Source organism: Xiphophorus maculatus, chromosome 5, assembly GCF_002775205.1.
Source record: "Xiphophorus maculatus strain JP 163 A chromosome 5, X_maculatus-5.0-male, whole genome shotgun sequence".
In the NCBI taxonomy this organism is placed as follows: domain Eukaryota; kingdom Metazoa; phylum Chordata; class Actinopteri; order Cyprinodontiformes; family Poeciliidae; genus Xiphophorus; species Xiphophorus maculatus.
This window is the reverse complement of record NC_036447.1, coordinates 22,691,775-22,705,396: the sequence shown is the minus strand read 5'-3', so window position 1 is coordinate 22,705,396 and position 13,622 is coordinate 22,691,775. Positions and strand designations below refer to the sequence as shown.

Sequence of the window (13,622 nt, the reverse complement as noted above, 5' to 3'; positions counted from 1 at the left end):
ATATTCACACACAGTATAAAAAAAGGGCTTCATGTTATATAGAGCTTGATCAATATTGTTTAATGTGAACAACAGCAGGTGTATATATACAAGGAAGCAGAGTCAGAGGATTTTCTCATCATGCAGCTTCTGCCTCTGCCTCAATCCTCTTCTTCCTCAGCCGGAGCCTTCTCTCCCTCTCGTACTCCTTCATGCGCATAACGTAACTGCAGGCAGGAAGCACATGTATTCACTGCACACCATGTTGAAGCGGTAGATCTTTTAAACTTTAAAACTCCAGCATGTAAAGTGTGATGAACCAGCAGCACCACAGCTTTCCTTTAAGCAACTTGGGAAAGGTGACCAGCGGACACTTACTCCTGGTGTTCGCAGTAGTCCCAGTCGTGCCTCTCGTGCTTGCAAGCCAGGAAGTTGGGCCAGTTGTCCCTCTTGCACTTCATGAGCTTTATCAGATGGTGGGCGCAGTAATCTCTCTGCCCCAAAGGCAGCTGCGCCAGGTTCATCTGATCCTGGGTGGCGATCATCTCTGAAAAAGAGCAACAGCCCAAAACCACAGCAGGTTGTTTCATTATATTAGTGAAACACAATGTACTACAAAAAGGAATTTGTAGTACTAATATGAAAAACTGGTCAGCATTTCAAGGTTTCTGCAATACTGTTTTTGTTCATGTTACGTTTGAATTAAATAGTTTTAAAACCTGCTAAAGACTTTTTATGCACAGACTGTTACAACCATTTTTTATGCTGACAGGAAAAACACAGAATGACGTTTTATCACTACATAAAGAATCTGAAATTGAAGTTAAACTACAATAAACACACGCCAGGCTTCATTAAATAACTTTGTCGGTAGCCTGTAGTTATTTATTAGGGCACATTTCATTTTACAACTATATGCATGTTTGCAAAGGAACAAAAAAAAAATCAGTTGAAAAATGTTTTCACGTAGTTTTGACACACAGAGGAAAAAGGTAAACAATATATCATCTGTCTAACTCATTATCTCTATGCTTTGTGCTGTAAATCTCTCCCAGCAGAAGGTAAACAGTTTTGTGCCATTTAATATGCTAACATTAGCTAGTCCACAGGCCAGCTTCGTTCGCGTCTCCAAGGCTACATTAGCAAGAGCTAACCCCCAAGCTAACTGACGTGAAATCCCCTCTAGCGTGAAAACACCTGCTCAACAGCAGCAGCTCAGATAAAACCCGGTCCAGTCGCTGCACACCGACCTCTCTCTTTCCTCTCTTCGAAGCCGATCTTCGGGTCAAACTCGAACTTCTCTGTAGGGTCCGGCTCGGTGTCCCTTTCGGTGATATACCGCTTGGCCAGGTGAGCGCCCATGGCAACGGTGATCCAGGCACACTGGATGCTAAAATTAATCTATCACACACTGCTGTTATTCACTAAAAAAACAAAGAAATGTTTACAGAAATAGTCTGCAATCTGCCATTCGGTCACCTCCACAAGCCCCCTGCATCCACTTCCGCTTTGCTTCAGAACTTCACGTCACAACACAACTTTACCGCCACCTGCAGGCGGGAAGGTTATACAACAGAACACTGTTAGACCCGAGCCAGATATTATTGATGCACCTAAAAGTTTTTCTGTTGGGAAAACTTTGTTTATGATTCACTGTGAACACAGGTGTGGACATTTCATCAGACGCATGTTAAATAATAAAATGTGAGATGTTTTCTTTAAACTGTTACACAGACTACTAATCACATTTTTGTATAAAAATATACTAAATATATTTATTACATAGACTATCCCACTGGCATACTTTGTTACATGTCCTGTGTTATAGTCCTTGTTCTATGTTTATATTTGTAAGCAAAGATTTTTTTTAATAAAAAAAAAACAACAACTAATCAAAGCAACAAATTCAAGCACTATTGGATAAGTTGTACAAATTATGATATATGCCGTTTAACCTAATCCAGCCACAGACGTATTTGTTTTTTGACCTTCACAATAGTCATATTTCTAGACCATCAGCTATTCTCCTTTTTGATGACAAGGAGGCTCACTAGGTTTCTACTTGGACAAGCTTTGCCATTGCTTGTTTCTTAAAACTGTTACATTTATCAACATTAGCACAGTTCATGAATCCGCAAAAAACAAAAATAAAGGGCAGATGGCAACTCAAACAATAGGTTGATATACTGTATGTATACCACCCACACAGAAAGAAGGGAAGTGCAGGTCTGCATGTGTTTCACTGCGGTGGTAAATGACCATTTGTAACAAAATAGTAAATTTTAAAAAAGCTACATTAGATGTAGCAGAGAGATGTTGTAAATTCTGCCCCAGCTCCAACCTGCAGAGTTAGGAAACAGGTGTTCCCCATCACTGTGTCGCCAGGATATGTCACATTAGCCAAGCAGTAAAACAGAAGTAGTGAGTGGAAGCAGCTGAAAGTTAGTAAAGGCCTATCTGTTTTCTGTGGGATTTCAGACAGCATGACATTATTGATGCACAACAGACGACAGCGCCTTTCTGCTTCGGAGAGATATGGCTCCAAAAAGTTCTTTCTGTATTGGAAAATTAGGTTTTAAAATGACCAGTCTGATCTGAAAACAGAGCTTCGTTTGATCTGTTTATGTTTTATGCTTATCTTTCACTCTCTTTGGCTTGAAGATGTCATTGAAAAGACAAGTGGATTAATCATGCTTGGAGTTTTTATTTGAGGCCACAATGAAAGACAGTTTTTTGTTTTTGAGAAATGACTAAATGAAATATCAATCAATTCAGAAACAGCAGCATTTAAAACAAATAGTGACATAAGACAAGGTAAAGAGGTTGTTCAGAATGTTTTATGAGGTATGATGGGTTTATTGGTGACTCGTTTTCTGTTTCACTTACTTAAAATATTTTTATAATAATCTCTGGACACAAAAAAATCAAATCTTTGGTTTTATGTTTTGTGTTAAATCACTGAGATCACTGGAACACATTTTAAAGGATAATGAATATGTCTAATGTAAACAAGTATCACTAATGTACTGAAGCAGAGAAATTACCATCTGTTTGGAGGTAGGCCATCATATTTATCTTTATTATTTCAGCACAAAGTATTTTCATACATACATAGTATTTTTTTCAAAATGACTCGACATCCGACACGACATGAAAAATTAATATTAATGCAAAAGACTGGATGACTGGACAAGAGGCCAGTTTATCTTCTCTTCATAACATCCTGAATGTTATGAAGTTTATTTGCATTACAATAAGTAATGTAATGCAAATAAAACAAAAAACAAATCAACATTTATTTACCATTACTCAAAACAGTCACTGTATCTTTATGCTTTTACATTTCATTGTAAAAATTTTATAGTTTCTATCAGTCACAGAGATTTAGACAAACACTTTTCATTTGACCTCTTGCTTCTCTTCTGGTATCAAACCATCATCATCACTGGTAGAGGTCGTCATCCCCTTCCTCTCTGTACAGACCCGGCCTCTCCGATCCAGAACCTGGCCCCGACCCCTGACCTCCAGACCGGGTTCCCGTAGCAGACGGAAACCTGGAGGAAACATCTAACGTAAGAACTCTGGAGCAAAATGAAAACAGAGTCCGGTGATCTGCGGCTGCTTTTCTGCAACCCGTGTGGCGCACCTGAAGTTCCCGAAACCTCGGCTCTGCTGCAGAGTCTGAGCAAACATCTCGTATTTGCGGATGTCGTTGTCGCTGACAGAGCGACGAGCGAAGCGCATGGCTTCTTCAAAGTGGTCCTTCCTGATCTCTGGGACTGGGTCGAAGTCCTCGTCCTGTGAAAAGATAAACACGGACCAGCTAGACGGACGTTCAGCCCAGAAACGCTGAAGGTCCCAGGACGCACAGCACCAAACACAAAGCCCAAAACTGGTTTGAGATGTGACTTTTCCTTTTAAATGTCAAGAAAGTCTAAGACGCTAAATGAGTGAGTATAGTTCAGTGAAATGTAGAGGACAAATGGAAGAGCAGCAGTGATGACTGACCATGGGGATTCCTGGTCTGCTCTGCCTCTGACGCTCAGCCTTGATCTCGGCTTCGATGGCCTCCCGGATGGCCAGCTTACAAGCGCGCTGGCAGATCTCCGTCAGGTCGGCTCCGGAGAAACCCTCAGTGATCCCAGAGAGGAAGTCCAGGTCCACGTCCTACAGGTAAAGAATCCCACCCAAAACGAAGCAGCAGAGAAACGAAACAGTAATCAAAACGCCACTTTTCTTGGGTTTTTACTCTGCAGCCATCAGCAAGTAAATGTTAATGTTTTTCATCATGACATTATGGGTCAGGATAGTACAACCACACCCCTTTAACCTTCTCACATTTGTCTCATTCTGGTTTCTTTACACCACGAATCTGGAGCAAACAGCCAAAAGTGGAGTTCCTTTAAATCAGAAACCCTCCTGTTTAGAGTTGCCTTTGATTAATGACATACGGGAACATTGGTCAGTATACTTCATGGATATCTGCTTGATGATTTTGATGGCATTTGACAAAATATAATGTTTATTTCTTGTTTCACAATTGGTCGCAGTATTCAGTTTTTCTGATGTTTTCTGATGTTTTTCTGCCTTGTTGCAAAAATGAACTTGATTGTAGCCACAATGTTTATTGTATTTAAAGAGGATTGTATGAAAGACCAACATTAGTATTCAGACAGCATGAGTCAATACTTCAGAGAGAAACCGAGGTCTTCTGGCGCTCCATCTATTGTTTCCATGTATTTATCTCCACCCATTTGTGTTTTGCAATGTTGGTCTTCAACCCAACACAGTGGTTAGCCTGTAAGCCAAAAGATTATATTTTGTTCTAATCTGATCAGATTAAAAAACACTTACACTAAAGTGTTTCACTGTACAGATGGTTTATAGTTTGTTTTGTTGCAACCTGACGTGTGAAATAAACTTCAGTGGAGTTTGAAAACAAAATATGTGTATAGGTTTATGTCTGGTTGAGCGATGTGTGTGCACAATTTATTTATTTTTTTCGTTTTGGGGGGAGATTTTATTGTAATCCATAGAACCACCGGGGAGGAACCACCGGGGAGGCCCTGAAGTAAATCTGGGAACCACTGCATTAACAGGAATTATTTAACATTTTATTTCATAATTTACCTCTTCTGGTCCATTACGTACAGCTACATGCCAGACGGATCAACTGAGAAATGTGTTTTTGAGGGTCTTACCCGGGCAATGGGTGATTTGCGCAGGTTGGCTTTCAGTATTGCTGTGCGAGAGGGTTTGTCTGGAAGCGGGATGTAGATGAGCTGGTCCAAACGGCCCGGCCGCAGGATGGCCGGGTCTATGATGTCAGGTCTGGTTTGATGGGGGGGAGTGGAGGTCAGCATGGACTTACATCTGTTCACCCATTATTCACAGCAGACATTGCAGAGATGCAGAGAGGCGGCACCTGTTTGTGGCGCCGATGATGAAGACGTTCTTCTTGTCTGACATGCCGTCCATCTCGGTGAGGATCTGGTTGATGACTCTGTCCGCGGCTCCGCCGGCGTCCCCCGCCCCGCCTCCTCGGGACTTCGCGATGGAGTCCAACTCGTCAAAAAACAAGATGCAGGGGGCCGCCTGCCTGGCCTGAGGTGCGGAGGAAAAGTTACCAAAAGGTCAGACGGCAGAAGCTCCAAGAGTCTATTTTCACCATCAGAGACCTCCCACCTTGTCAAACACATCTCTGACATTGGCCTCCGACTCTCCGAACCACATGGTGAGCATCTCAGGCCCTTTGATGGACACAAAGTTCGCCTGGCACTCGTTGGCGATGGCCTTCGCCAGGAGTGTTTTTCCGCAGCCCGGCGGGCCGTAGAACAGCACCCCACGGGACGGCGTCATCCCAAACTTCAGGAACTTGTCAGGATACTCCACTGGATACTGGGGGAGTCAGTAAGAACATGTGTAGATTGTCTAAGGGAGCTTTGACTGTAGCTGCAGTGCAGAGTGTGCTGTGAGCGTTTCCTCCACCTGAACAAGCTCTTGGAGTTCTCGTTTGACCTCGTCCAGACCACCGATGTCCTCCCAGTTGACCTGAGGAACCTCTGCTACGGTCTCCCTCAGAGCTGATGGGTTGCTTTGACTCAGGGCCCACTAAAAACAATACAGTGCAGAAGTATTCTTATACACAGCATTAGGTTGAATTGTCTTTACATGTCTTCATATTTCGCTTACAAGAAGTTATACTTTCCTGTGATCTTCTAAATTACTCCATATTATTATTTCATAATTTTACTAAGGTCTACCAAACCTTTCTCCCCCATTTTTACCAGTTTTTATACCTGACCACAGAACTTGGTGTTATTCATGGATTCACTTAGAGAAATGATTACAAATGTCTAAACATCCAAAATTGTAATTTTTTCATTGGTCATTTGAGTTGCTGAACATGTAGGCAATTATATGAAAATGTTCAGTTACTAGGTGAAAAATTAAAATGGGATTTGAACTAAAAAAAAAAACTCACAGGAGGGCTGAAGAAATGTTGTTTCACTCTTACAAAAAAAATATAGATATGGTTTTTATATATTTATTTAAACTGTCACTATGTCCTGACAGCACGATGTCAGACAGATAACCTATGAATAGATTGAGTTCCTCCAGCCACTCAGTGCTAGGAATAGGGTCTTGGCGCTGCCAATCATGCTCCTGTACACGTTGCTCAATGAGCTAACAACTGAGAAAAAATTTACCGTTCGTCATCGGTGGCCATCCACGGCAGGCTGTGCTTCAGAGTACCAGAGAGCATGGATGAGGGTGTGAGCATCTCATACGTGAGGATGATTGACAGCTCTAAGACTCTCCTCTTGCCTCTGATTGGTTGTTTGTATTTCTGTAATTAGCACTGGTAAGGCGGAGAAGCTCATAGATGATCTCTCTCATATTATGCTGTCATGACATAGTGACAGTCTTAACAAATATGTGAAAAAAACAATCATTTTTTTAATATAAAAGTTACACACTGCAGTTTTAAGGAAATTTTAAAAGAAAAAAACAATTATTGTCTCACGGGTAGCAGAATTGGGGATTCGCGGGGTTAGCTTTGCATGTGAACACACAGCCTGAGTGAGTGTCGCATATTAACCTGAAAATCATCCATGGTGACGGCCAGAGAGTTGAGCAGGTCAGCATCGATAGTCTCGTCCTCCAGGTCGATGAGCGTCATCTTCTTGCGGATTGCCTGCAGAGCAGCTTCTGAGCACAGAGCGGCGAGGTCGGCGCCCACGTGTCCGTGTGTTTCCGTGGCGATCTGACATCAAATTAGAACACGTACGTGTGTAGAAAGTCAGGCAGAAGGTTCTACCGGCTAACATCCGATGTGGAGTGAGCAGGACTGTTTCTCATTCACATCTGTAAACATCTCAGCAAGTTTCACTAACTTTTAAGTGCAGAGTTTTTCTGGCTGCCTTAATCATTTCTGTCTACATCCCGTTAGCTTCTCTATGAACTTGCAAGAGTAACATTTAAAAATGAATTTAAAAATTTTAGGCCTCACAATTATTAAGTAATGCATCATTTGCGCGTAGTCTCAATGCTATTTTCTGGGAAGGAGCTTATTTTATTTTGCAAGAGATTTGAGGATAAAATTATCCAACAAACTGAGGTATAAAGTCGTGTTATTACAAAATGCTTATGAAATCTGCCTGAAGGAGTCAATGCTGCTTGCACATAAAAACACAGTGGAGGAGAAATAGAAATGATAAAATCCTTTTCAATGTTTTACTTTTAATCATGAATCATTTTATTCCATTATTCAATTATGTTCTGTTTTTTGTTGATCTGTGTCATAAAATCATAAATAACATACACTGAAGCTTTTAGTTGTGATGTGACAAAATGGTTTAAAAACCAAGACTGTAACTTATTAGCTTACGTCTCTTGATTTTAGCATGAAATGTTAAATTTTTTCTGAAATTATTGTGATTTTAAATTTTTTTTTTTGCCGTAGCAGCTCACCTTTTCCAGGTCGACATCGTCTGCCAGCTTCATATTCTTGGTGTGGATCTGCAGGATCTCCAGCCTGCCGGTGGAGTCTGGGATCCCAATGTCGATCTCTCGATCAAACCTGCCTGGAGAGCATTGGGGTTTCCGTGAATGCATCTGAATGTCGGTGTGTGTTTCTGCGACACGTGCGTTGTGTGCGTGCGTCTCTGTCCTGACCGAAGCGTCTCAGAGCGGAGTCGATGCTGTTCGGCCGGTTCGTCGCCGCCATCACAACCACGTGAGCCCTTTGCTTCAGCCCATCCATCAGGGTCAGGAGCTGGGACACGATGCGCCTCTCCACCTCGCCGTGAGTCTGCGCAAACACCGTCACACAACACATGGCAGAGGATGGTGAAGACGGGCGCGGGCGTGTCGGTTTCTGAGGAAGTATCTGGACGTGCTAACCTTCTCTCTCTTGGGAGCGATGGCGTCCAGCTCATCGATGAAGATGATGGCCGGAGCATTGCTCTCTGCCTCCTCAAACGCCTTTCTTAGGTTGCTTTCAGACTCCCCTGCCAACTTACTCATAATCTCGGGACCTTGTGATAGAATAAGCAGGAAGCAAGTAGGCAAGTAAGTGAGAAAGAAAGAAAGAAAAAACTTGTTCGTACGGATCGGCATTTATCGTATCGTTTATCACTTATTGTGATAAATTTCCTGTCATGATAACAATTTGAATTTATCGCAGTTGCGATAATCTCTAATTAATAGTCTTTAAAACCCTCCAAACTGTACGTATTGTTGGGATTGCTAATTTGACTATTTCTTTTCCATTATGTTCAATGAAAGTATCAATAAATATCAATAAATTTCTTTATGTGACTGGTGTCACAGTGAAGCGTAGTGCCAATGGGTATGTTTATCAAGAGCAGTGTTTGCAGTTGTGGAGCTATGATTGCTATGTTATGCAGTCACACCAGTAGTTATCTAAAATGCAAGTAATAAATAGTTCATATTGTCATTTTTATTGTTACAATACCATCACAAATTTTCTTGATAAAACTTTAAGTCCATATTGTCCCAGCCCTACTTGTAAGGCGACGCTTTTCCAGCCCTTTGCAGTGTAATACGACTAAATGAAGTCTTTCTAATCACCGTTGATTAGAAAGAAGAAGGCGCCGGTTTCATTGGCGACCGCTCGGGCCACAAGGGTCTTCCCTGTACCTGCAGGGCCATAAAGCAGGATGCCTCTGGGGGGCTGAGAAGGATGACAGACAACAAGACATACAAGTGAGTGACAGGATTTGAAGTCAGCGGCTTTATGTTTGGATCGGAATGACAAGTTTAAGAGCGCGACACCTTAACTCCGATCGCCTTGAAGAGCCCTGGGTGCCGGAGAGGAAGCTCCACCATCTCTTTGATCTGAGCGAGTTGCTTCCGACAGCCGCCGATATCGTCATACCCGACATCGTTCAGATTCTCCTCTTCATCCTGCCACAGAAAGCAGGGAAACCCAGGACGATCGGGCGGAGACGTTTTCTTAAAACATAACAGGCTTTGACATTGTTTCTTTTTAAGTTGTTTCTTTTTGAGTTGAACAACTCAAATCCAAGGATTTAGGTGCAGCCAGTTGGGTTTTTTGGACTCACTAAAGGCTTAAAACCAGTTTATAAACATTTAAATATTACACACAATGCTTGGAAACAGCTGGGGGGGGTTTCCCAAGATTTTGTCACTCCACATTCATAAAAATGTATGCATTTTATTAGGAGTTTATGTCATAAATGAATACAGCATTTTGCCGGTCAGAAAGTTCAGTTTTGCTCTCATTGAAAGCACTGGCTGCCCTGGACTTTATTTGCGGGCGTCAGAGTAAAGGGACCTTATGTAAATAGAAAAAGAACGACTGGTTTCAGGTGTTAACTCACATTCCTACATTTTCTCTACAGCTACTCAAAGAAAACACGTTCTGCCTCCTGACTGCGGTCCGCCAGGAGGCAGAACGTTTTCTTTTCCTGTCATCCCCCATCACATGCTCCCTGAACGCAGCGCCTTCATACTGACCTCTCTTTTTATCGGCTCTCCTTCGCAGTAGATGACAGTGTCTGGGGCAACGATGCAGTGAGGGCTCGGGTCCGTCTCCACCACCTTGAACTCTACAGCTCTCATGCTTCCCCTCACCAAGAAAATGTCACCTGAAGACATCACAGTGCCGTCAGAAACACTCAGAAGATGACGTTTCTGTGCCTCAAGGAGCTAGCTTTTGCTTTGGTACAATCCTGTTTTCGAACCTTTGTGTACTGGCCGGTACGCCTCCAGAAAGTACGGCTTGAGGAAAACTTCAAAGAGGTTCCCTGTCAGGCCCTCAATAGTGTCGTCAATGGGGAGGAGGTGGATCTTTTTCCCATACTTGATGTCAGGGCAGGCATGGATGCTGGCATGTCAAAAACATGAACTTTTATCACGTATGGTAACCTTTTTCATCCATATCTGTCATGATGTTAAGTTACAGCAGACTCCTGGAAATTTCCTTTTGGGATCAACAAAGTATTTTGGAATTTGAGCTGGAATTGAATTTGATTCACCTGTCTGTAACTCCAAGTCATTCACGGAAAATTTGCATATTTGCTGATTTTTTTCCGTAGAGCATATATAAAATATTATAAAGAAATTGCGGCTTGGGAAGCTGAAACACTTAGATGCAATGCTACTTCACATGCTATTACTTTGACACTGAACTCCCAACGTTCAGCCAGTCAGTGGGTGTTAGCTGAAAAAGACAGTTTCCACTTTTCGTCTTATAGCAGATGAATTTATATTTGGTATTTGAGCTATTACATTAGACCGTTGTAGATGTTTTTAGAGGGTGTGGCCCCTGACCTTCATGAATACCCGGAGCCCACTGTATATTAATATCCATAAATGAATTGTTGTGGGAAAGGACAATAGAGATGGTCTCCAAAAACACCAACTTGACTATTTTGTTCTCACCTGTGTAATAATCTAAAAAAAAAATTATAAATCAGTCTGAGGAATGTATACATTAATTGCATAGCAATTTTGATGCATTTCACAGCATCCCTTTTTTTTCTTTAGAAACCATCAAAAACAATTAACATTTCAATTGAAGAGGGTTGGTAATAAATGAAATCAAGACTCGAATGTATTATTTCAACTAGTAGTTATTCGCTCCTGATGAAATGAGGAGGAGTTGTCTTTAAATCAGAAGCCATGTCATGCTATGGCATGTTATCCAAATAGTAGCCAAATAATAAACCAATTCACCCCCCACCCCAAGCTCTGTCTTTGCAAGTCAGGGATATTTTTTCAGAACCAAAAATATCAACAATTGGTCACTAGGCATTCTAATAATCTCAGGACTAAAGTTCTTTTCACCATTCAACCTTCAACTATTGACAGTAATAAAAAGTTTTATTTGTTTACACAAAGGTAGAACCTTTAAAATCTCTCTGTACTCTGAGGTGCAAAAGGACTCATTAGGTGTGTCTCTGTTACAGATCACACCGTTTACACGCACAAACAGCTGCTAAATGCAGGAAAATGCTACTAGATTTAACTTTTACGCCACTGTTTTGGCGCCCGTCTAGCATAGTGCCCCTATTCGTCGCATACCCATTTTTAAAAATTTTATTTTATTTTTTTGCGCAACTTCCCAGGCAACATTGGGTAATGTCGTAAATATATTGAGCCAGACTGGCTCACATGAGAGAATGAGAGTTTGTTTAACTTAAAGTTTCCCAAAAAATGGAAAATCTTGTTGGTAAAAAAGTCAAATTCAAAGTGTGTGTGCGTGTGTGTGTGTGTGCCCTCCACACAGATCTATACCTGATGACATCACCGAGGCGAACTCGCAGGTTGTTGCGCGTCACCCTGTTCATCCGAATCCTCTCGTGCCCGCAGGTGTCATCCGTCAGGACGATGCACACGGTTTGCCGTCGCTTCCGTCCTCTCAGCACCACGGTGTCGCCGCGGAAGAGCTGCAGCTCCTCCGTCTTATTCTAACGTAAAGACGCACAGGTCTGAGAGAAACACAATACCTTCGTGAATCTGTTGTTGTTGTCTGGATTCACACAGAAACTCGCCTGCGACAGGCTGACGATGCTGCTGTCCTCGTTGAGCGCTTCGTCCACAATCAGCCTGTTGGGTCTGTGTTTCTCCTTCAGGATGGCGGTGGAGAAATCCTCTCCCTTCGGCCTTCCACACAGGAGACGCATTGACACGTTCGCATGCAGCACCACATGCTCCACACTCAAAGATCTAATTTCTTCATGTGACTCTGAGCTGTATTTAGAAACTTTCTGGCTCTCCGCAAAGCCTTGATAGACATAAAAATGTCCAAATTTATCAAAGGTTTTGAACGTATGATGGAACATTTGATCTCTTTTGTAAATGGCTAAGTCCTTTAATTAGATTTTTTGTTGTTTGTTTTGTTTTTATATGTTTAAAATAATGCAGCTGTTTACTCACTCTGCTCCTCCCGGGCCTGGCATGTCTTCTCTCCTTCGTCTTGGAGATTCAGATAAGCTCAATTTTACGCTGCAGAATATCCAACAGTCGGTCCCTTATGTTTCAAAGCTTCGAGCTTTCTGTCTGATCTTTTTGGTCTTTGGTGAGCTGCTTTTGTTCTTCAGAGGCCAAAAAGTTCCCAGCTGAGACTCCCGGCCTTTTGCTTTATTTATTTCTTTTTCTTTTTTTTTTCCCCCTCACTTGTCTCCAGTCTTCATGTTTGCAGGAGCCGCACTCTGCCTGTGTGGCATAAACACGTCCGTCTGCGTCTCCTGTTATAACCCCAACATGAGCGCCAGGGATCCCAGGCACTTTACCTTGGAGAGCGTCCCAAAGCGCGCAGCGCAGACAGTGTGAGGTTTCCTCCTACCCCTCGCTCCTCGCCTGCAAAAATGTAAAACCGAGAGCTCAGCTGCTCGCAGCAGCTGCTGAATATTCATGCGCCCAAATAAATTCTGCATATAGATTTCCTTTTCTCCTCAAAATGGAAGCTGTGTTTTGTGTCGTCTCCCGGATCAGCCATTTCTGTTTTTATTTTTTTATTTTTTTGTTGTTGAAACACGAGCTGCTGTTGTGTCCCAGCTGCTCTGAACTGTCACCGGCTCCCTTCCTGACGCGCTGAGCGCTTGTGTTGGGTATTCATTGCCTGGGTCAGGGGTTGGAAAGGGGCTGTGGGGCAGTAGCCCAGGGTAGGGGGGTTGGGGGGAGGCAAAAGATAAAGAAAAAAAAAGTTTTTTGTGTATACTGTCTCTGCTAATATTAAAATCATGGGTTTGTGTATATTTTAATGAAATACTGTTTGACTTCTATTCATTTAAACTTCACTCAAATGTTTGAAAAATGATCATCTTTTTGGGGACCAGATGGGGGGGCCCGTCTGTCACGTTTTAAACTGACCCTCCATCAAGTTGTACCAGTAAATGTGTAAACCTACCCAATAATATTTCGCAATTTGCATGAGAATAGGGCTCTAAAAGTGGCTACAGCCCAGGGTTCCTTATCCTTCTAAATCCAGCCGTGTTCATTGAAAATTCTCATACTTTGTCACGTTGCAACGACAAAACCGGCTGGGATTTTATGCAGCAGCAATTCAGCCCTTTGATACCACCTAGCTAATAGACAGCTTTAACCGGTGTGTCATTTAATTACTATATAAATTTAAAAAATGGCCGCCC

General features: G+C 42.3%; 2 protein-coding genes across 2 annotated transcripts; both read right to left on the bottom strand.

Annotated features, from left to right (window-relative positions):
- Nucleotides 1–37: 37 nt before the first annotated feature.
- Nucleotides 38–1,523, bottom strand: ndufb7 (NADH:ubiquinone oxidoreductase subunit B7). The gene is made up of 4 exons (XM_023333560.1): nucleotides 1,459–1,523; nucleotides 1,230–1,380; nucleotides 358–526; nucleotides 38–206 (listed from the first exon to the last, which is right to left on the bottom strand). Exons 2-4 carry the CDS (start codon nucleotides 1,339–1,341, stop codon nucleotides 119–121), a joined length of 369 nt encoding a protein of 122 aa, XP_023189328.1. The 5' UTR covers nucleotides 1,342–1,380; nucleotides 1,459–1,523; the 3' UTR covers nucleotides 38–118.
- A 1,176-nt stretch (nucleotides 1,524–2,699) lies between these two features.
- LOC102234371 (transitional endoplasmic reticulum ATPase-like) lies at nucleotides 2,700–12,981 on the bottom strand. Its single transcript, XM_023333081.1, has 18 exons — nucleotides 12,409–12,981; nucleotides 12,024–12,135; nucleotides 11,767–11,939; nucleotides 10,212–10,354; nucleotides 9,985–10,115; nucleotides 9,280–9,411; nucleotides 9,076–9,178; nucleotides 8,386–8,519; nucleotides 8,158–8,293; nucleotides 7,954–8,066; nucleotides 7,082–7,246; nucleotides 5,968–6,090; nucleotides 5,665–5,877; nucleotides 5,405–5,583; nucleotides 5,181–5,310; nucleotides 3,988–4,146; nucleotides 3,626–3,777; nucleotides 2,700–3,533 (listed from the first exon to the last, which is right to left on the bottom strand). Exons 1-18 carry the CDS (start codon nucleotides 12,429–12,431, stop codon nucleotides 3,422–3,424), a joined length of 2,433 nt encoding a protein of 810 aa, XP_023188849.1. The 5' UTR covers nucleotides 12,432–12,981; the 3' UTR covers nucleotides 2,700–3,421.
- Between the last annotated feature and the right edge of the window lie 641 nt (nucleotides 12,982–13,622).

Bases quoted from the DNA above. Each gene is read 5' to 3' on its own strand.
- ndufb7 (XM_023333560.1), bottom strand. From the start codon at position 1,341: ATGGGCGCTCACCTGGCCAAGCGGTATATCACCGAAAGGGACACCGAG. The intron at 527-1,229 runs GTCGGTGTGCAG...GCTCTTTTTCAG, and splicing joins CGAAGAGAGGAAAGAGAGAG to AGATGATCGCCACCCAGGAT. The intron at 207-357 runs GTAAGTGTCCGC...TCCTGCCTGCAG, and splicing joins GACTACTGCGAACACCAGGA to TTACGTTATGCGCATGAAGG.
- LOC102234371 (XM_023333081.1), bottom strand. From the start codon at position 12,431: ATGCCAGGCCCGGGAGGAGCAGA. The intron at 11,940-12,023 runs GCGAGTTTCTGT...TCTTTACGTTAG, and splicing joins GCATCGTCAGCCTGTCGCAG to AATAAGACGGAGGAGCTGCA. The intron at 5,311-5,404 runs GTGCCGCCTCTC...CCATCAAACCAG, and splicing joins ATCATCGGCGCCACAAACAG to ACCTGACATCATAGACCCGG.